Below are 23,276 nucleotides of genomic sequence, written 5' to 3' on the forward strand. Positions count from 1 at the left end.
GAAAAGGTGAGAGAAAATACTATAATTCAAATTTTTCACTGTCTGAGAACCAGATATCTGTAGCTTTGAGGTCAAGAAAAACAGACATCCATTTTCCCAGAGCTACTCACTCTGACAGATTACCAATTGCATCAGTTCAAGCCACACGGAAACTAATTTTTGCAAATAAGACAAAAACTCTAGCAATATTATCTAAGGAATGTTATTGACATTATGTAGGTAATAGCTAAATTACTTCAAAAACAGTATGGTAACTTATTAATAGACGTTTAAAAAGGTGAAAAAAGTACAAAGAAAAATACCCAAGTACAGCTCTCAATAGATGTTACGATCTATTTTATTCTCCTTCCTCAGATGAGGGAAAGCACAGATCATTCCTAAACAGTCCATTCTAGAGCCCGTCCTTCAGCTCAAGAATAACTGTAAGTACAGATGTGATGGGAAAACAGCCTTCTAGCTTCAAATCTAAAATTGGGTTACTTACTGTCCAGGGAAATCTTTTATCCTTACTGACATCTGGGATATTAAGTGGTTCCATAGTATTTTTGACATACTGAGCATACATGTAATTGATTTTGTTTGCATCATGTTCCCTGTGAAAATAACAGATATGAGTTCCCTCTGTGCAGTTAAAAAAAAGCATGGGCAAATAGTTAAATAAATGATTAAGGGAGAAAAATACCAGCCTTAAATTATAAGGCATATATACTTACGTGGAAAATGCAGCTTTAAATGTGTTTGATGATTTACAACTTTGTCAGTTACCATAATTTAAATGTTTTAAAAAACAAAATCCCACAATTTTTCAACAAGTTTTATAAGTGTGAATGGCCTTATTCTCATTGCAAATGGGCATGGTGATTTTTGGTGTCATTTAATGTAAACTCATATGTCCCCTCATATCTTATTTTCCCATCAGATTATAGAATGCCAAAGGTCTAGTGCTTGTTTTACTTCCTCATTATTTGGTTTCTCTATCCATCCCAATAAAACAGTATTTTACACATTTTAAGACCAAGGGAAAAATCAAACAGCTTAGAAAAAATTTTTAAAGCTCTTCTCTCTAGTTAAGTCTATTTTCTTTCTCCTTCTGTCTTTTTGTCGTGTCTTCCTTAGCATCTTTCCCTTTGTTCAGTTTCCTCTCTACACCTTTTTTCTGCTTTGAGATGCTTTAAGATACTTTTAAAATTAAAAATTTATCTTCCTCAAGACATTTTTATGAACTTACAATATTTTTACCAGTTATGTTCCAGTCTCTTGCTTAACAGAGTGAACATGAAAGATTAATCGATGCCAGGGGGTACAGTATCAGTGCAAGGGATGGAGAACAGAATGGAACATGTTTTTTCATCAGGAAACTCCGTATGTTCCCTTGTGGTGATGATAAATTCAGCAAAGAGGGTCAGGTTATGGAAATTTACTCTATCTATAAGGACATGCTTATTTTAATGGTAATAGCACTAAAGAAGTAGGAAAACCTAACAATAGTAGACATTTCAAAATAAAATACAGTTGGCCCTCTGTACCCACAAGTCCACATCTTTGGATTCACCCAACTGCAGTATCGAAAATAAGCCAAAGAAAAAAAAAAACAAAAATAAAAAATAACATAAATTTAAACAATAGTACAACATAACAATTATTTAAATAACATTTACATTGTATTAGGTATTATAAGTAATATAGAGTGGATGTGCATAGGTTATAGGCAAATACTACATCATTTTATACAAGGGACCTTAGAGTCTGCAGATTTTGGTATCCGTAGGGGTTCCTGGAACCAATTTCCCAAGGATACCGAGTGACAACAGCATACATCTCAGGAAAAATGTCCACTTGTTCTAAGTTTCCAAAGTTCCAATGTTTTGCTATCTTCTGTCCTTCCCACCCAACCTGACCCAGCTGCTTCTTGGGACAGTGGTTTCATATGGCGTCCTTCAGCGCTAGTGATTCCACGAAGATTCCTGAACTCTGTGGCCTTGTTCCTGGTCAAAATATTTCAGTCTTCCCTTTGTTGTACATTTTACTTTAAGTGTAATTTGGTCAAACCAAGTACTGACCACTTGTCTAGTATTATGTATACATGAAAAAGAATGAAAAGGAAATGACAGAAGAGTGACATAATAGTAAATGAACTTTAAATTGAATATTTCTTGAGACTAGGCTGAGAGTCTGCGAAGGCATGCCAGTTATCATACACATCAGACCTAGTACACTCCTGAGGTCCTACTTCATACATATTATCTGGGTGACACTCAAGAAAAGGTTATATAAATGCAGGGTTTAGTTTAATAAAACAATGTTTAAAACTACAAATATTTTATAAATAGCAACAGCCTAGAGAGAAGAAAATAAGAAGCTATAGTGAAAAGAAGAAAAATGAAAAGGTGACCACCAGGAGAATGAAGTATATTGGAGAAGTAAGTATCCTTGTAAAATCTCTTTTAAAATGATAATTATCATATCAATAACTATTATTATTCTTCATCATCATTATTTTAATTATCATCATCATTATTTTAAGAGTAGGAGCCAGGAAAAAATCCAAAATGGTCGAGCAATTTGTCAGAGATCAGAAATTCAGACTTATACTAGTTAGTATAGAGAAGGAGAAGTAGAAAAACTACTTCTAAATCAACAAATACCTGATACCTTATTTAACTCCTTGAAATTTTTAGGTTTTCCTGATGGCTACTTTAAGTGAAAAATGAGCATTAGATTTATTAAAGTTACATGATACTATGTTTGTTTCTTACTCTATAAGAAATGTTGATGAATTTTTAGTTCCTGAACTCAATAAATACAGATTGAATACCTTCTCCATCAGAGGCACCCTTAGCAGTATATGGGAGACAAACTTACATAGGTTAGTAACTGTCATAGGAGCTTACAATCTAGTAGAAGACTGAAACAGAATGAATAATGTGTTTAAATTACATGGACTATTTGGGTAGAGTCTAGTGCAGAGACTGCCAGTTGTCCTTCAATAATTCTCCTCCCCTTCTGTTTGTCTGGACATATATGGCCACCCAGAATAAAGACCACATTTCTCAGCCACCCTAGTGGCTTAGTATTGCCATCTGGCTAAGTTCTAGACAACAGGATGTAAGAGTAAATGTCTGTGATGGCTTCTAGTAACCTTCCTAAGAGGTGATACGTGCTGTCTGTCCCTTCTTTCCCTGTCCCCATCCTACTGTTTAAAATGTGGATATAATGACTGGAGCTGCATCCTTGACCCTGAAGGAAAGGGCCATATCCTAGGGATGTAAGGTAGAAAGTCCAAAGGTGTCTTGGTCCCCAAGGCCTTTGTGGAGCAGAGCTACAGCACCAAGCCTGATCTGGCTACCTCTGGGCTTTTACAGGAGAGAGTAATAATACTGTGTTCTTGTTTAAGCTATTTTTATTTTGGGTTTTCATGATCCACAGTTAAGCCTAATCCTAAGTGATACGGTGTAACAATGTAAGCACCACACATGTGGAGAAGATGGACAGGTAGCACCTAAATGGAGTGGAATAGGGAAGAGGTAGCATTAGAGAAATGAATTCACAGTTGGCTGAGAATTTTTAAAGGAGAGACATCAGGAATGAAAGGTAGAGTATTCCAGGCAGGAAAAAACAAACAAAACAGTATAAAACACATTGCTGACATGGAAGAGTTCTATCTGTAATTGGGAAACACTCAATAGTTACAGATTGTCAAGAATAAAATGATGATTTCAAGCTGAAAATGTTAGGCTAGGACAGATAGTGAAAGATTTTGAAAGTGTAATACAAGGAATATGGATCTCATTCTTTTACTGATGGGAATATTATAGTGACCTTTAGAATGTGCCTCAGAGCTCCAATTGTAGAAAGAGTAGCTGACCAATGTCTCAAGTTGCTGTGCTCTGGAAGCCATCAACAAGTTTGCACTGAGGTCACTTCTACCAGGGCTGGTCCCAGAGAAAAAGACTGAGCACACTAGGGACACTAACGTAGGCCTAATCCTGGGAGGCCCAGTATTCTTCTCACAGTAAATTTCAGCTAGAGGACTTCCCAGCAGCCTTGCCAAACCTTCCTTAGAACTGTTCAGCTGTCTAGGATACTTCTGTACAACTTTCCTTCCTTCTTCCTCTCCTTAACTCTGGGTCAGACTTTCGTGTTGGTCTGATGGCTTTCCTGGCTCCTTCCCTCTGGTTCTCACAGGGTGTTTTCTCTAATAAATTTCTGCACATTTAATCTAATTTTGGCATCTGTTTCTTGGAAGACCTGGACTAACACACATCTAAGGCTTTTTGTACAATGTGTATCAATGAACTGTATATGAGTGCATTGTTGGGATGACAGAATTAGGTACGTGGAGCTTGAAAAGATAAATTTCTGTGCTTTAGAATTAAATGGGAGTCACTGCAGGCTAATGTAAACCAAAGACAAATAAAAAAAAAATCAAAGAGACACAGAAATAATAGCTAACACTTACTGAACGCCAGAAATTTTCTGAAGCATTTTATATACATTATCTCATTTAATTCTTAGTACAATCCTACTACCACTACAGATGAAGAAACTGAGGCTTTGAGAGATTAAATAATTTACATGAAGTCTCACAGCTAGTAAGCCCAGTATGTGGTGCAGCTTAAATACTTATATTTAAATACAATCAGTCTGACTTCTACATTCTTCTATGCTGTATCCACACTTTTTTAAAGTAGTAGTCTTTACTTATTTAATTACACTTATATTTTCTAATATGATAACCAATAACAAGTATAAACTAATATGTATATTCCAAGAAAGTGACCTAAAAGGATTAATTCTATGTATTTGTCATTTTATGACACAAATGTTTATTTGTGAATGAACATAAAGTTAATTAGTATGGAATTATAGCACTAAAATATCTACTTCTCAAAATAAAGAGCTAACATAAACTGCAAAACATTATACTCATTTTTTTCCTTCTAATTGGGTGGCTCTTGAATTGAAGCACAAAAACTCTAAAACTTCCCATCATGTGGTAATGAGCCTCCCTTTGGAAATTCCTGGGCAACTCAACTCCCAAGAGCTTATTATGCTTTATCCCTTTTATGATATGCTTCTAATAATTATGTGTAATGTTCACCCTGAATATGTTGTTTTACATTTAACATTTCAAAACCATCTTCAGTATATTAATTTATGAGGTCATTAGTGGATTGGTTGGAAAAATCTCGAATGAGCTATGCTTTTTAATTGATAAATAACTTCCTGAAAAGAATGATTTGCTTACTGCTAACATCAAATTGCCTAGTATTTCATCAAATTGAGAGATGGCAAAGTTTGGATTGGCAAAGTTTTTAATAATGAGAATTGGAGTCCTAAATCCTACCAATAATCAGTTTTAGAAACATAATAAAGAATTTGCTGGTGAAAAATAAGTATCAATATTAGTTTTGCCCTTTTTCAAAACGTTAACATTACTAAACACCATTTTAAATTCAGTTATTGCAAAATTAGACCTGTTACCTAATTTTTATTAAAATAAAAAAAATCTCAGAGGCCTTTTACTGTATCACTATAATAAAAGCTTACTTTAAATGTTTAGTTAACATTTAACTAAACATTTAAACTATTAAACTATTACTGTTGAAATGATTTTCATTATTGTAAAGTCAATTAATAAATCAGTTAAAATGATCCATGTAAATTAGTCTTTTAAGGTAATCACACTGACCTATTTATCCTTTATAAAAAATATCTTTATACTAAGACTGTCTTCGAATCATTAAATCAATAAGTGGAAAGATTCTTTCCATTTTGCCTACAGAGAGGGAATGTGGTATTTAGAAACAAATAGCAAGACATTTTTGTGTTTTTTTAAATGCATATTTACCAGTAGAGGTCACTGTCACACCAATTCACTGGATTTGTCCAGCTACTGCTAAAAGAAATTAGAGGGCCTGGCTGAATTTATAAGAAAAAAATCAAAAGCCAATACCTAAAATATAATACACAGGGATATGCTGCTGCACAAATATTAAAAGATAATGTAGATAATTCATCATTTTGGACTTTTAATATGATTATCATACTGATGTTCCTGTTGTCCCATGGAGATAAAGGTAAATATATAAACACAGATGTATATATTTCTATTTATATATAGTAACTCATTATTTATGCAAGCCAAAAAGTAAAATATTCAAATATTTACATGTGTCCTACCTAGAAACTTTCTAAAATCTTCTTTTCAAAAAGGAAAAAAGGTATTACAGCATCATAAAATTAAAATAATATATATTAATGTGCACATTTTCAGACATTTCAAAAGGATTCAATACTAACTAAAACAATGTCAAATCTGCTAGAAAATGCAGTGGCACAGGAGCTTAGGATAGAATAGGTGTGGAGACGGGCTATAATCTTCACTGCATGATCAGCAAAGCCAAGAAGGAAATAAAGGTCAGCTATTCAATTATGACCATGTGAACCCCAAATTCCAGGACATCAGAAAACTCTCTGGTTAGAGAAACCATGGTTTATCTCCCTTGACTACCCCTTCATGCCCAAGTCAGCAGTCAAGGCTTAAAGTCAGGTCTGCCTTCTGAGTCAAATGAATTCCCCATCTGCCTCCAAGTTACACCCCTGCCCTTTGCTAATTCCTAAAATCCTTTAATAGGAGAAAAGGCCCTTCCTTCTACCACATTGTCAAAATAATAATCTAGTAATGAGTTTTGATTTAAATATAAATACTTAACAAAGTAACAACTTTAAGTCACTGTGGTCAATAGTCTCTCCATCTTGATGGAGGACGACTTAGGACCGGAAATGTGAGAAAAGACAAGAGACAATAAAATAATCTGTAGCTTATATTTCTTAAATCAAACTGATCATGAAATAACTATTTAGCCAATATTATATCATGTGATAAAGACAAGTAGAGAATACGTGCTTTTACCTTGTTATTGTATCAGATGATTTTTCTAATTCCTCACACTCCATGTGAAACACACTAGAAAAAGAATCCTAAAAACAGACAACACAGACTGAGAAATAAGTTTGACAAGGTAATGAAAACTATCTAGATACAGACATACATGCTATGGAATTGACAAAAGACCCCAATACTTGTAATATATTTTTACTTATTCTTGGACAAAATAGACCCAAGTACTCATTTTATGACATCCTCAAAACTGCTTCCCATTTAATTAAAATAAAAGTTTCGTTCATATAATTTCTGATTTTCTCTTGGAAGAATGATTATATGAAGACTATTTGTTTTTTTTCTAGGTGCTGATAGATTTATTAGTTTCAAAATTTTTTACACTTATTGAAAATTCTCAAGTTTTGGCTTTTAAGCTTAAGTACATTGATTGTTGTTAAATCCCAGGTAAAGAATCCCTTCTTAAAAAGATATTTCATTCAGTAATACTTTATGTGATTATTAAAATAACTGTGAAAATTTTAACAACATAGAGAAATACTTTTGAAACTACATTAAAGGCGTGGTGGCTCACGCCTATAATCCCAACACTTTGGGAGGCCAAGGTGGGTGGATCACTTGAGGCCAGGAATTTGAGACCAGACTGACCAACATGGCAAAACCCCTACTCTACTAAAAACACAAAAATTAGCTGGATGCGGTGGGCATGCCTCTGTCATCCCAACTACTGGGGAGGCTGAGGCACAAGAATTTCTTGAACCTGGGAGACCAAGGTTGCAGTGAGCAGCGATGGTGAGATCGTGCCACTGCACTCCAGCCTGAATGATACAGCAATACTCTGTCTCGAAAATAAGAAAGAAAAAAAATTTTTTTAAATCACATTAAAAAGCAGAACAGCACATTATGCCCATGCTCTATTTATACAGAATTGGAAGAAAACAGGAAAAAAAATGATAGTTTAATTTGGAGATGGAAGAAATCTGTACATTTTTTTCCTCCTTACATTTTCACCTTTGCTTATGTTGTTGACGTACTTTTAAACACCAAATAAATGTAATACAAATGAATATAAAGTCACCTAATTCCTTTTCTAAATCCTACAACTTAAGTAGTCAAAAACTGAGCAAAATATCTTAATAAGCATATTGTTGTGCTATACTTCCAAGTAGCACTGATCCAAATCAGTGTACTCTCATAACAGGTGTTAACTAGTAGAAGTATCCATTGAGTGTGAATTAAAGTGATATTTAAGTTGTCTAAAAAAAGGAGTGCTTCACATATAACTTTCAAAAATTAAATGCAAAAAGTGGGTCATAGAGCAAAAATTACAGATTAAGTGACATACTGCATTAAGGAATTCTGACCTGAAGTTTAAAATGATGGCATGGCTACTATATTAAAATCACCTCTATATTAAGGATTTTATAACTGATTGAAAAATATGAAATAGTATCTATGAAAATACTGATTACCTTTTAGCCTACTGAGTTCTCATTTGATATTAACGAGAATTTTGTATTAAATAATGCATTCATCTGACACATATCACATCCCAAATGGTTGAGATGTTGGGTCATACAGTATAGTCCTTATATCTAAATCAACTAAAATTTCTTAATATAAATTAAGTATTGAATACCTTTTATTATTCTACTTTGCCCCACAACATAACTTCAGATATCATATGTAGATTATAATTGTCCTATACAAGTGATAGTGCACGCTCTCTTTCCTATTAATCCACAAATGAACAACCTATTCTTAGGGACTAAGGAAAAAGAAAACAAACTACAGCAAAAAGAAATATTCCAGAAACAGTGGTTCATAGGTTGAGAAGGGAGAGAAAGTGCATAAAGAAAAACTGTCTTAGGCCAGGGGCCCTGATTCTACTGGCAAACTCAAGACAGCTGGCCTGGTTGTAACTAGCACTCTGTGACAACACTCTTATCTTTCCCCAGACACCTGAAAATATATCTTCACATTACAAAATCAATGGACTGAAATCTACCAGTTAGAACAGTTTAGTGGTTTTCCACTGTTGGTAAAAATATGGGACTTATGGGGACCATTAGTAATACTCCTACTGGGCTATGCCTTTTGGTTTCTATACAATTTCTGGTAAGAAGAAATTTTTATACCCAACCCATTCAGAATGAGGAGTCTGGTCTGCCTGTTCATAGCAACTAGGGCACCAGTATTCCTGACCATGAAAAGTCAGCACACTGTAATGACAATATATTTCTCCATGAAGACAGTGTCGCCATTGGTAGAAGCAGCACACAGACATTCCCATGGTAACTATTTTCAGGATGTTGGGATGGGGACATGAACAGAGGTAAAAAAGGCTGATGAAGACACCCTTGACCCTCCACCTCTACCTGTCTTCAACCAGAAAAGCTCATACCCTGATTAGTTTTATATACATATTCATACATATTTGGGTTTGAGAGAGGGTTCTAAGACCAAAATGAGGTTTAAAAGTAGTACTTACAGAAATATAAGTTTCTGTCTTTCTAAAAATAAAAAAATCATACTCTGTACTCACGGAGCAATCTTCATCCACTATGAAAATTGTGCATTTCTGCACTTGCATGAAAGAGATAATAGTGGCAGCTATTTTCTTCAGAATTACTTCTAATGATTGTTGTTCTTCAAAAATTAAACTAGCAAGGTCAAGCAGCACCTAGACAAAAAAATTAAGAGCTTATTATTTAGCAATTATTTGTAATTTTTAAAGCACAATTATTTATATGGGTTATAAATTGTTTATATAACCTAGCAGGTTATGATCAAGTCTGCATTCAAATATAAATATATCTCCACTTATTAACAAAATCCTTTATTGACTGTTAATATAGTTAATATAGTTGTTAAGATCACAGCCTCTGAAGCCAGAGTAATCAGTTTTTAATCCTGACTTCCTTTCCTGCTGGCTTTGAGACTGAGGGCAAATTTCTTGAACATGGGGTTATTAATAACATTAAAATCATAGGGCTGTTAGGAGGATTAAGATAATATAAAGTATTTTGAACACTATCTGGTACATAAAACACACTGTTAATGTTGTTCCAAACTTTTTAGATCAACATTTGTCAACATTATCAATATTTTTACAGAGCACAGTAAATATTACCCGTCAAAGTAAACAAAGTTTTAAGAATTTCCTTTGTGTTTTTTTCTGGTAGATTTCTCTTTCTTCTGAACCTCATAAGTATTACCGAAAACTCAGTGGAGGTGACGCTATCCTAGCTGAGGTCTGAAAGATGAGCAGGAAACATTCAGATGAAATAGGGAAGAGAAATATTTCAGGCAAAAATAATAGAATTCAAAGAAAGTAGTATACTGAAAGTTTTGATCAGATTTTATAAGAGCACAGACTCTAAAGAGAAGAACTGGGAGATGAGGTTGCAGCGTTAAGCAGAAAAAGAACCTGAAAAGCACTGTTTGTCTTTTGAAGCAGTTTAGACTGTGATGCACTGCAGGAAGAAAGTGGTGTGATCACATCTGTTTTTAAAAATGGGGACTGGATGAAAGGATGGCAAGAATAGAACAGGGAGAACACTGCAGTTAAAGTGAATGGAAGGTCCCATATCTTATTAACACAGATTCTAACCAGAGAAAATAGACGGTAGAGAAGATGAATTATCAAAGAAAACATGAAAAAAGAATTACACAGAAGTGAACAGTTTGCTTAAACCTCCAAAGAGATGAACCAACATACAGATATCAGCATGATGAATGAAAAAAAATACTGTGAAATTAAGTTACAAAAGCAAATATAAATAATCTGAAAAGCTTATAGACACATAGACAAAAATAGATATAAATAATAATATAAAAATACAAAATATGTATTATATGCCATGTTATATATTTATATTGTAGATAATAAATATAAAATAGCTACAAAAGAGCCAAGAATAAGGACAACATGGATGTTAGTTAGAAGACAAAGCACTACTTCTAAATTCTGAGAAATTGATTTTTCAATTTAGAATTTTATACCCAGCCAAAGTGGCAGGATGGTACAATACATATTTTCATACATGCAAGAACTCAGAAAGTTTACTTTACCAACACCCTTTCTTAAGTAGTTAATTGAGAATGTGCTGCAACAAAATAAGGAAGTGAGAAAGAAGTAGGGGATCCAAAAGATAGTGGAATCTTTCTAAGAAAGCAATGAAGAAAAGTTCTATGATGACACTAGTTCAGCAGGCATAGGGCTAAATAGTTTAGCTTGGAAGAAGAAAGGTTGGAGAACCTCAGTTTGGAGCTCTGCAAACAGAAGCAGAAGGAGAACTCAACAGGATGCCTAATATAATAGAGTTTGAGGAGGGGAGGAACCAAGAACATGAGGCTATACTAGAGAAAAGAGTTCAAGGAAAAAAAATTCAGAAACATCAGGAAAAATGAAAAGTTCTATAACAAAGGTAGTATGAACAACATTTACATAATTATAGTGCTTATAAATAGTTTCTTTAAAATTGCAACTTTAGAATTAACCCAGACAAAGCCCAGGAAAAGTTCATCATGGTTGTAGAAGAGTATATATTACCAACGTGGGCAATTGTAAAAGAAAAAATCCAGATGGGAAAAGCAGGGCTAAGGAGTGGTAGTTGGGAAAAAGAGATAAAGAGAACAGGGGATGTTAACACACCCGTCTTACAGAGTATGAAATCAAGAGTAATATCTACAGTTGACAGAGCAAGAACTAAAACCATTATTTAACAACACAAGTGCAACCCATACAGTGACTTAACACAGTGACAGAATGATTCCAGTAGGATAAGGGTAATGGCAAGTAACGTGTGGTGTAAGTCAAATAAATCCTCATCTTCCAAGTTAATGAACATTGTCTAACAAGATAAACAACTAAGCATGGAAAATAGGAAATACAAATGACTACTAGAAAAAATAAAGTATTGAGAATCTGTACTATCTAAATTTTTAATCATCTGCATACATTACTTGGATAAAAATGTAACAATTTTTAAAAAGTATTTCTATACACTTTCTTTAGTAATCAGACTGACCTGATTTCTCTTGTTCTCCAGCAGTGAAGTCTCATAGAGCTGAGCATTATGAAGAACAATACCACAAAATGCCAAATAAGCAGCAAAATCCTAAAAAACAGATAATAGACAAATAAAAACTGTACATAAAACAGTCTAGTTATATTGCCTGAAATACAGATCCTCAAATATTTACAGTTAGAAAGCCAAAAGAGTAGATGTTTGTTCTACATAAAATTAGGATGATATAAACCAAGTCTTAGCTAAAGGTGTTGGAATAGTCTCCTAAGGTATAAATTAGTATAAATCAATAAGGAGAAAAAGGAGAGGAACTAAGATAAAGACCTCTTTATACCACTTGAAGTTACAATTTATTCTATGCAAAATTTGGTTTAGCCTCTCCATGATATTAAGACTTGGATCTATGCTGAAATTCTTATATAAACAGCTTGTAACTCATTACTGCAGCAAATAACAGCTTACGTACTTGTTAAAAGAATATTCACAATAAAAGCATAAAGTTAAATATTATATAAAGTTGCAAACATTACTTTAAATATGTCATTTTTAACATGGATCTATCATCCTCATTATACTATACTAGGGTAATGTGTTTCCAATTATATTACTTATTGATTGAAATAAATATTTAGACAGCATATCTTATCCACAATGTGATAGAGCCTTAAAAATTCAAATCAATTCAAGAGGGAGTTATATTAATGGATTATAGACATAATAATGGAATTTAAAGCCAATCCAGGAACCACGTTTTCACACCAAATATTCTCAAGTGCCATGAACAGAACAGGAGCCTAGATGTCTATTACTTGATTTAAAAAGTATTTGCTATGTTCCGAAGCAATTATAACAAGGGGAGCAACACAGGCGCCAACCTAGCCTATAGCATAGAGATAGAAATAACTGTCTTGTTTGAACGTCTTCCAAATTCAAAAGCTCCTACTAATTTTCAGGGGAACAACATAAACAGCAATGGGCTTGGAATAGGAATAACTCAGTAGGCTATGATATACACATAATTACTTATTCAATAGGAGAAATAATGAAACCTACTCATAGAATGAATTTATCAATAGGTTTAAGGGCTTTTGTCCTTAAATAGAAAGCATGTCAATGAGGCGTGTGGAAGGTATTCCTTCAGAGTTGAACAAGAAGAATAATAAAATAATGCTGGCTGTTGTTCTCTCTGAAGCCAAATTTACATCATCCAGCCTGAATTCATACCTTGGCGCCCCACTGTCTGTGTGCAAGACTTATAAAACATTCAGAAATTTGCTACACCAGGAGACAATTCCAATTTTTAGCCAACCAAAAGTGCTGAACTTGGAGCAGTGTTTTTATGGGGTTTTACTCAAGGTTGGACCTCTATAGCAGTGATGAAAGGTAAATGATATAGTTAAAATACCATAAGTCACCCTCTGTGTGGCCCCAACATGCCCAGTGCAGGCTTGGCAGCACAGCAAAGAGGGAATTTGGGGGTTTCTGCTGACTGAATAACACAAGTACTCAGATGTGAAATCATCGCTCTATTTAGCCTAAGATACACTTGAACATTTCAGATTATTTTTAACTCTAATTTTTTTTGTGACCAACAATTTCAGCAACAGCTAAACCTAGAGGTGTATATACTATAAAGAGAAGCATCTTCCTAAATTGGCTCATGTCTGACATAAGTTTTGGTACCTTTTCATCTTTTTCAGTAAATGTCCCACCATTTCCTGATTTCTTGTTGATGGCCTGGGCTACACCAACAACCTGGTATAAGGAGAGAAAAGTGACAATTTTTTTATTGACTGAAATTTCTTGTAAAAATTCACCAAAATGTATTTATAGAAGATATCCTGCATATGCTTTAAAATAACACCAGTCTACAAAACAAAAGCAAAACCCCTCATCAGCATTTGAGCAAGCTTTACATCATTTACCACATTCTTTCATCCTAATAAGAATTTGAATGTTTTTAATTTATTAGGGCCCAAACTATGTTTGATCCTGTAATTTCACCCTGCATTTTGAATGAAATTATTTTAGCAATCACATTTTAAGTATATATTTTCCATAGTTTTTAAATATAAACAACAAATTTTGATTACAGTTCCAATAAAGTATATAAGAACATGAACATTTTATATGGGTTTTAAATATAATATTTCAAAACGGCTAAATGCTCTTTTACTAAAAATGAAACAGGACCTAGTGGCCAATCATGGAAAGAATGCAGGAGGATCATTAGGGCAAAAATAATTCTTAATGTAGGTATGCAGTCCAAATTCTTTTGAAATTTCTGCCCTTGAAAATTATTTTACCTTCAACAGACTTATTTTTGGGAAAGAGGGTACTGAAAAATCAAAACAGGAATTAACATGCTGAGGCTTATTTCAGATAGATCAGAAGGCATTTGGAAGTTACTTACCTTTTAGTTCCACCTTCATTTTGAGTTATACCTTAGTCCTATAAAGACCTTCAACTTACTCTTCTCTCCTCTTTATTACTTATTAATTCTACTCTTTCATTTCTTCTGCTATTTAGTATCAGTGGAATAAGCTATTATCCTCTAACTGGCTATACTTCAGAAATATGTATCTTTAATTCTACGTGGATGGTTCACTTTGTTTTCTCAGCTCACTATAGTATCTTAGCTTTAAGAAAAAGATATAAAATTCTCCTCTAGGATAGCAGAACAAGGAAGGGGAAATACCTTCTTGTCTTATGTAGTTTTGTAGTCTTCTTAACATTTTTCTCTCCCTCTTTTTTTTTTTTTTTTTGCCTGTATGGTAAAGGGATATTAATTGTTTTTAAAAGCAGAATTATGCAATTATCCTATATCTTTTCATTTCCCTTAGAGCAACTCTCTCTTATTTTTACATACTCTTTAGCTCTTGAAAACAGTGGCAGATTTCTAGATGCTCTAACTTCAGTGACTAAATTTCTAGTAAAATTCCTCTAAGGTCAAAAATGTCTGGATTGTAGTTAGGAATGTTCACTGGAACTATAATAACAGCCACTTGAAAGTCATTGGGGTCTAATATACAGTAGTATAATTTGGTTATTTTAAATGCTCAGATATTCATTCATCCTCTCAACAAATACTGAAGTGCCTATTATGTACCAAAAAGTAATAAAAAACTGGGGAAGTGATTACTCTGAAGGAGCTCAGAATCAAGAATGAGTGATACATAAACATAGACTTGTAGCATAGTAGGATGGTGGGATCAGTTTCATGATACAGTGGCCATGGATTGCTAGGAGCACTGAAGGGGCACTTAATGTGGGTAAAAGAGAAGGAGTCTCAGAAATGACATTTAAATTTTTTTCTCTAATAATTGGTTTTACAAAGTAAAGACATAAACATTAAATCTGTGTTTTAAGAAAGATGAGTTTCAAACAGATATAGAAAGTATTATGCAAAGTTTCTGATAAATATGCAGTACAAAAAGTATACATTGATATGCTATCTATACCTGGAACTGTGTGAAGCAATGTACTAAGCAAGAAAATAAAGAGAAAGCTCCTGCTCACTCAAAAATATAAAAAGACAAAAAATCAGCTGCTTATTAAATGATCACTAATCAAACTATATTAACATTTTAGTCCATCATCATATCAACATAAATTTACAGTGAGATGATGATTCCTTTCAGTCTTTTTTTTTTTTCTTTTTGAGACAGGGTCTTGCTCTGTTGCCCAGGCTGGAGTGCAGTGGCACAATCACAGCTCACTGCAGCCTTGATCTTCCAGGCTGAGGCTATTCTCCCACCTCAGCTTCCAAGCAGCTGGGACTACTTGGAAGGCATGTACTACCATGCCTGGTTAAATTTTAAAAATTTTTTTGTAGAGATGAGGTCTCGCTATGCCCAGGCTGGTCCCAAACTCCTGCGCTCAAGCAATCCTTCTGCTCTGGCCTCCCAAAGTGCTGGGATTACAAACATACAGTAAGATAGAAGAAATAAATTAAATGTTTTATAGTATAGGAGAGTGACTATACTTAACAAAAATGTATTGTATTAGGGGTAATAGACACCAGAAATGCCCTCATTTGATCACTATGCATTATATACATGTAACAAAGTTTCACATATACCCTGTAAATTTGTACCAATAAATAAATAAATATTAAAAAAAAAACAAGTTCTGTCAAAAGACTATTAGACCAGGAAAATATAGTTGGTCCTTTGTATCCAACTGTGATAGAAAATGTTTGATAAAAAAATTTTAAAACCCACAGCAATAAAGAGAACATAAAATAAATATAGTAGGACAATTATGTACAGAGCACTCACATTATATTAGGTAGTATAAGTAATCTAGGGGTGTGCTAAGAGCAGGGGGCTAAAGAATGGCTCCTCTGTTTATAACACATGGAACAGGCATCTGGGGTCACTGTGACAAGGGGCAGAAAACTTGTGACTCCCTAAGAACAAATGTCCTACACGTGTAACAAAAAAAGTAATCCAGACATGATTTACAGTGTATGAGAGGATGTGCATAGGTTTTATGCAAATATTATGCCATTTTATATAAGGGACTTGGGCATCCACAGACTTTGGTATGAGGGGATGGACTGGAGTCCTCAAATCAATCCCTCTTTGTATACTAAGAGACAACTGTGTATCCAACATGTATATGTGCCTCTATCCCCAGAAGGATGACATTTGAAAAATGACATTGATAAAAACAGACAAAAAATAGAAGAAAAGGCATAGTGTTCATCCAGGGTTGCATACACAATACAAGACAAATAACAGTTTAATTCTCTGACTTTAAGGATCCTGAGCAAAACTGGCACCCTCTGCCCTCATGTTCATATAAAGTCAGTCCTTCTTTCTGCTGTCATCCATTGCTTCTTTCAACAAATTAGATCATTGTCTTTAAATCAAGTAACTGCTAACTATAGGCTTTGAAATGTCCATTTTTAATGACAGCTTTTACTCTAAGTATATGTCAGACTTCATGTGAGAGGCAGTACCCCTAAAAGCATTAGCTTCCATATCAGAATGTCCATTCACTTTTGCCTACCTGCTGGCTAACTGTACTCTCAGATACGGGTACTCCACGCTATTTCTGTAAAAGTGCAAAAAAGCCTTTCTGTTTTCTATTTTACTGGCACTATGCACAGCACAAATGGATGTTATGTCCTCACAGGGTCGAGTGTTCTTTTAGGAATGCAAAGGCCAAGACTTGACTCTCACTGGACGAGCAGTATGGAATGTGACAGCTGGTTGTTTCAGGGCAACTGATCATTGCCACAGTGAGCAATTTCTTCTTCAATAAGCAGCTGCCCCAGACATTTACTGAGGCCATACATCAATCCCAATACATTTCCCCATCCCCAGTTCAGGGGATGCTCAGCATGGAAACTAAAAGCAAAGGAGGAAAGGACAGACTACAAATCATAGCCATCCCTCTCTCTCTCAGCCTCAGAAGATCTCCATTGCAATGACAGGACTCTAGACAGTCTAATCTGAGCCAAATACAAACTTTACTAAGAAAACTAGAACTTAACAATATATAGAGGAGTTAGGGGAGAATTTTCCCTAGTGCTCTTTTCAAACATTTCTTTGACTCATTTATTCATTCTGCCATAAATACTTTATTCAACAGCTAACTACTAAGTGCCTTTATGTACCAGTAGTGAACAAAACAGATGAAAATCCCTGTCCTCATGGAGCTGACATTCTAATCAGTGTTAGGCTTGGGAATCCCACCCCCATACCCTCTCCCCACCTGCTTTACAGATGAGAAAACTGAGAGTGAGAGAGTTGACATAACCGATCCAGGCTTTCTGACTTCTCTTCTGAATCCTAAGGAATCATCAAGTTATGGTAATATTCCATGTGGTAGGCAAAATAATGGCCCCCAAAGATGTCCTTGTCCTAATCTCTGGAACCTACGAATATGTGACCCTTAAATGACAAACGGGGTTTTTGGCATGTGATAAAGTTAAAGATCTGCAGATGGGGAGATTATCCTGAATTATGTAGGTGGGCCCAATGTAATCACAAGGTCCTTGTAAGGAAAAGTGGAATGCAGGAGAGGCAGAGTCAAGGAAACATTTGACGATGCTATTCTGCAGATTTTGAAGACAGAGAAAGGGGCCATGAGCAAAGGGGTACAAGGCAGCCTATGGAGGCTAGAAGGGGCAAGAGAACAGGTCTGTTTCTAGAGACTCCACACAGAAACACAGCCCTGTAGATGCCCTGATTTTAGCCCACTGGGAATTATTTTAGACTCTGAAGTCCAAAGCTTCAAATAATACATGTGTGCTATTTTAAGTCACTAAATTTCTGGTAGTTTTTTTACAGCAGCATTAAGAAACCAATACATTCCATTCAGTTATGATTCTTATATTGCATTCTTTTTCTTCTTCTCCTCACCTCACTTTATCTCTTCTGTTTCACTATGTAAATCCTCACTGTCTTTGAAGAACTTGACATCTCATTCCTAATCATCTTCCTTCAGTCCACCTTTGACACTTTAGCCAAATTTATATTCTTGGGGCACTGTTGTGCATACACAGATCATCTCATTTCTCAAAAATTTTAATGGTTTCACCCATCTACAGCATAAAAATTAAAGACTCTACCTAACATTCCACACTCTCAACTTAACTATATCACTTACATGGATGTCTTTGGGTTAGAATACTGCAATGTCCTTTGTTCACATAATTCCTTGAAATACCAACTTCTCTACTGAGGCCAAATCTCCAAAAAATCTTCCCTTCAAACCTACCCCTCTGAAACTCCGTGTGGCAGTTGTATATGCCCTATACCAGGCAGGGTATTCCTTTTTAACCTTTTAACCTAATTTTCTTTACTCACATCCTAGCCCTGCAATTAGATTGTTTTCTAAGGACTTGATTTATATTTTATGCTATTATCAACACTTTGCATTGTTTTACATGTACTCAAAGTTTGAATAGTATGTGTTGTTGATGATAATGGGAGAAATGCCAGAAAGAATAAAATTTTTTAGGGTGATGTACTAACTGAACAATGCACATTCAAATAATAATTAATTATGTCTTCCCATTTTTGGCTCTAGCCTTTGCTTAGTATTAAGAAACCCATCCATATCTGAGAACTTTGTGTGGCAGTAAAAACTTTATCTTCTTAATACGCCATTAATTATGGAGTTGAAACTTATAGCCTAAGGCGACACTGGAAGAGAGAAGAAAGAAAAGCTTGAGATTCTTTAATTTTTAACTTAAAAAGTATAGAAAATCACAAAGAATGAGATAGTAAACATCCATGCCTTTGCCATCTAAAACAGTGGTAGTGTGTGACTTGTTAAAACAGTTTCGTAGGTCTACCCCCCAAATTTCAGATTTTGTAGATCTAGACTGGGGCCTGTATTTCTAAAAGTTCTCAGATGATTACAAATGCTGCTGGTCCAGGGACAAAAGATGCATTGACAACTACTGATATAGAATTACTAAATGTTAATATTTGGTGATGTTTCCTTTATTAATACTATTAAATTAAGATAAAATTAAATTGGACTTCCTCTTTCCAGTCTCATTCTTCTCCCCCCGTTCCTCCTACCATAGTCAACCTTCTTCATTATACTGTTAAAAATATATAAATCTATACACAAAACATAGTACTTTTATCTTTCAAAAAGGTTTCTTAAATGAAATAATATATAGGAATCATTTTGCAACTTGCAATTATATTCAATGTTGTTTTTTAAGATCAATTCATATAAATCTGGTTCATTCATTTTATATACAATATTGCATTCCATATCAAACTGTATTCATTTGATCTCCAAAGAACGGATGTTTGGGTTGTTTGCAACTTTTTGCTACTACAATCTTTAAGAAACATCTTTGATTTTCTTCTTGTGCACATGTGCAGCAACTTCTCTGGTTAAATCTTCAAAAAGATTACAGAAATTTATACCTTTACTAGCAAGGCATAAGAGTCTCCATTAACCTCACATCCTTATCAGCATCTGGTGTTATCAGACTTTTTCAATGTTTGTCAATCTGATGGGTATAAAATTGTATATCATTGTTGCTTTAATTTGTATTTTCCTGATTACTGGAGAGAATGAACATCCTTTTTATTGTTATTAGCTAAGATGGTATCCTCTTCTATATTGCCTACGTGTACATTAGCCAATTTTGACCATTTTAGTTATGGTTTTGGGGTGGCCTCTTATTAATGAATTTTAGAATCAAAGTTAGATATTTCTTTAAGTGACTGGTAAGACTGATTTTATCCTTCTGTATATACAGGCACCTTTATACCTACGATTTATCTCAAGAGAATGTTTACAGATATTCCATGGTTGGGGGATGAGACAAGTATAAACAGAGGAGAATGATGCTTTTAGTTTACTCTCACAGCCTTCGTGGCTACGAATGGGCAGCCAAGTAAGTTGGAGAGAAGCTTCTAAGGAATTGCAAGATATAAGAAAGCAGTGCTCTGAAGATAACTGGCGTCAGAAATAACATGATCAATGCCATTGTTGCTAATTCAGTTAAGAAATCTCCTCCTCACTAAAACCAGAAAAATTCAAATGCTAAAAAGCTTGCCATTAAAAAAAGGAGAAGGGAGGGCTTGCCATGTAACAGGCACTTTGTAACTGTTCATTCATTTAATCCTTGGCATAATTCTTTAAATTTTTATTCCCATTTTATCACAGAGCAATCTGATGTTCAGAAAACTTACATAACTAGTTCAAGAATATGCAGACCCAGACACTCTCCAGACTTCATCCCAAGAGCTACAATTCTTTCTACTACTTCCCAAAGGAAAAAGTGAAATCAGCCCTAGTATAAAATATAGGCTTTTTTTTTTTTTTTGAGACAGAGTCTCGCTCTGTCGCCCAGACTGGAGTGTAATGATGCGCTCTCAGCTCACTGCAACCTCTGGCTCCTGGGTTCAAGCAATTCTCCTGCCTCAGCCTCCTGAGCACTGGGATTACATGTGCCTGCCACCACACCCCGGCTAATTTTTGTATTTTTATTAGAGACGGGGTTTCACCGTGTTGGTTAGGCTGGTCTCAAACTCTGGCGATCTGCCCGCCTCGGCCTCCCAAAGTGCTAGGATTACAGGTGTGGGCCACCACGCCTGGCCAAAATATAGGATCTTATGGACTCCTCTTTTATACTCAAGGAATCATGGAGACCAAGGGTCCTCCAGTACATACTAACGCTTAGTCTTTAGATCTCATAAGGATGCTTATCTTCTTAATGCACATTTTCATCAAAGGGAATGGAACAATTTCAAAATTATAATACTAAGAAACAAAGACAATCCAAAGTGGCTGCTAAAAGTTGGTTTCTTGGACTTAGATTGTAAGTCTTGTAACAAGTTTTCACAGCCAAGAACCACTTATGCACATTAAAAAAAAAATCCTATGTATCAAGGAAAAGTGAATAATAATGCAGTATCAAAAATAAGTAGATTCTTCAAGAAAAAGCAAAAACTAATTTGTGGTTATAGATATCAGAACAGTGTTGCCCATGGGTGGTGAGGACTGATTAGGGAATTAGTTATACAGATATATGTACATTTTTCAAAACTCATCAAATTGTACATTAAGATCTGATGAATGGCTAACTAGAATAACGAATGCAGAGAAGTCCTTAAAGGACCTCATGGAGCTGAAAACCAAGGCACGAGAACTATGTGATGAATGCACAAGCCTCAGTAGCCAATTCGATCAACTGGAAGAAAGGGTATCAGTGATGGAAGATCAAATCAATGAAATGAAGTGAGAAGAGAAGTTTAGAGAAAAAAGAATAAAAAGAAATGAACAAAGCCTCCAAGAAATATGGTACTATGTAAAAAGACCAAATCTACGTCTGACTGGTGTACCTGAAAGTGATGGGGAGAATGGAACCAAGTTGGAAAACACTCTGCAGGATATTATGCAGGAGAACTTCCCCAATCTAGCAAGGCAGGCCAACATTCAAATTCAGGAAATACAGAGAATGCCACAAAGATGCTCCTCGAGAAGAGCAACTCCAAGACACATAATTGTCAGATTCACCAAAGTTGAAATGAAGGAAAAAATGTTAAGGGCAGCCAGAGAGAAAGGTCGGGTTACCCACAAAGGGAAGCCCATCAGACTAAACAGCGGATCTCTTGGTAGAAACTCTACAAGCCAGAAGAGAGTGGGGGCAATATTCAACATTCTTAAAGAAAAGAATTTTCAACCCAGAATTTCATATCCAGCCAAACTAAGCTTCGTAAGTGAAGGAGAAATAAAATCCTTTACAGACAAGCAAATGCTGAGAGATTTTGTCACCACCAGGCCTGCCCTACAAGAGCTCCTGAAGGAAGCACTAAACATGGAAAGGAACAACCGGTACCAGCCACTGCAAAAACATGCCAAACTGTAAAGACCATCGAGGCTAGGAAGAAACTGCATCAACTAACAAGCAAAATAACCAGCTAACATCATAATGACAGGATCAAATTCACACATAACAATATTAACTTTAAGTGTAAATGGGCTAAATGCTCCAATTAAAAGACACAGACTGGCAAATTGGATAAACAGTCAAGACCCATCAGTGTACTGTATTCAGGAAACCCATCTCACGTGCAGAGACACACATAAGCTCAAAATAAAGGGATGCAGGAAGATCTGCCAAGCAAATGGAAAACAAAAAAAGGCAGGGGTTGCAATCCTAGTCTCTGATAAAACAGACTTTAAACCAACAAAGATCAAAAGAGACAAAGAAGGCCAGACACAATGGCAAAGGGATCAATTCAACAAGAAGAGCTAACTATCCTAAATATATATGCACCCAATACAGGAGCACCCAGATTCATAAAGCAAGTCTTTAGAGACCTACAAAGAGACTTAGACTCCCACACAATAATAATGGGAGACTTTAACATCCCACTGTCAACATTAGACAGATCAACGAGACAGAAAGTTAACAAGGATATACAGGACTTGAACTCAGCTCTACACCAAGTGGACCTAATAGACATCTACAGAACTCTCCACCCCAAATCAACAGAATATACATTCTTCTGAGCACCACACCATACTTACTCCAAAATTGACCACATAGCTGGAGGTAAAGCACTCCTCAGCAAATGTAAAAGAACAGAAATTATAACAAACTGTCTCTCAGACCACGGTGCAATCAAACTAGAACTCAGGATTAAGAAACTCACTCAAAACCGCTCAACTACATGGAAACTGAACAATCTGCTCCTGAATGACTACTGAGTACATAACGAAATGAAGGCAGAAATAAAGATGTTCTTTGAAACCAACGAGAACAAAGACACAACGTACCAGAATCTCTGGGACACATTCAAAGCAGTCTGTAGAGGGAAATTTATAGCACTAAATGCCCACAAGAG

General features: G+C 35.1%; 1 protein-coding gene and 1 non-coding gene across 5 annotated transcripts in view; one reads left to right on the forward strand and one right to left on the reverse strand.

Annotated features, from left to right (window-relative positions):
• The window catches only part of PDE5A (phosphodiesterase 5A), a 134,009-nt gene that overhangs the window by 58,601 nt on the left and 52,132 nt on the right, over window positions 1-23,276 (reverse strand). For all 4 annotated transcript variants that reach the window (XM_063664062.1, XM_054486069.2, XM_054486071.2 and 1 more), the window contains exons 4-8: window positions 13,621-13,692; window positions 11,938-12,027; window positions 9,450-9,587; window positions 6,917-6,984; window positions 485-593 (exon numbers count right to left, since the gene is read on the reverse strand). In XM_063664062.1, coding sequence (XP_063520132.1) covers window positions 485-593; window positions 6,917-6,984; window positions 9,450-9,587; window positions 11,938-12,027; window positions 13,621-13,692 — 477 coding nt within the window. The remainder of the gene's footprint in view (window positions 1-484; window positions 594-6,916; window positions 6,985-9,449; window positions 9,588-11,937; window positions 12,028-13,620; window positions 13,693-23,276) is intronic.
• LOC129035976 (small nucleolar RNA SNORA11) lies at window positions 16,245-16,371 on the forward strand. Its single transcript, XR_008502451.1, has one exon. It is a non-coding gene; the product is annotated as a small nucleolar RNA SNORA11 (small nucleolar RNA).

This window comes from Pongo pygmaeus, chromosome 3 (genome assembly GCF_028885625.2).
Source record: "Pongo pygmaeus isolate AG05252 chromosome 3, NHGRI_mPonPyg2-v2.0_pri, whole genome shotgun sequence".
Taxonomy (NCBI): Eukaryota; Metazoa; Chordata; class Mammalia; order Primates; family Hominidae; genus Pongo; species Pongo pygmaeus.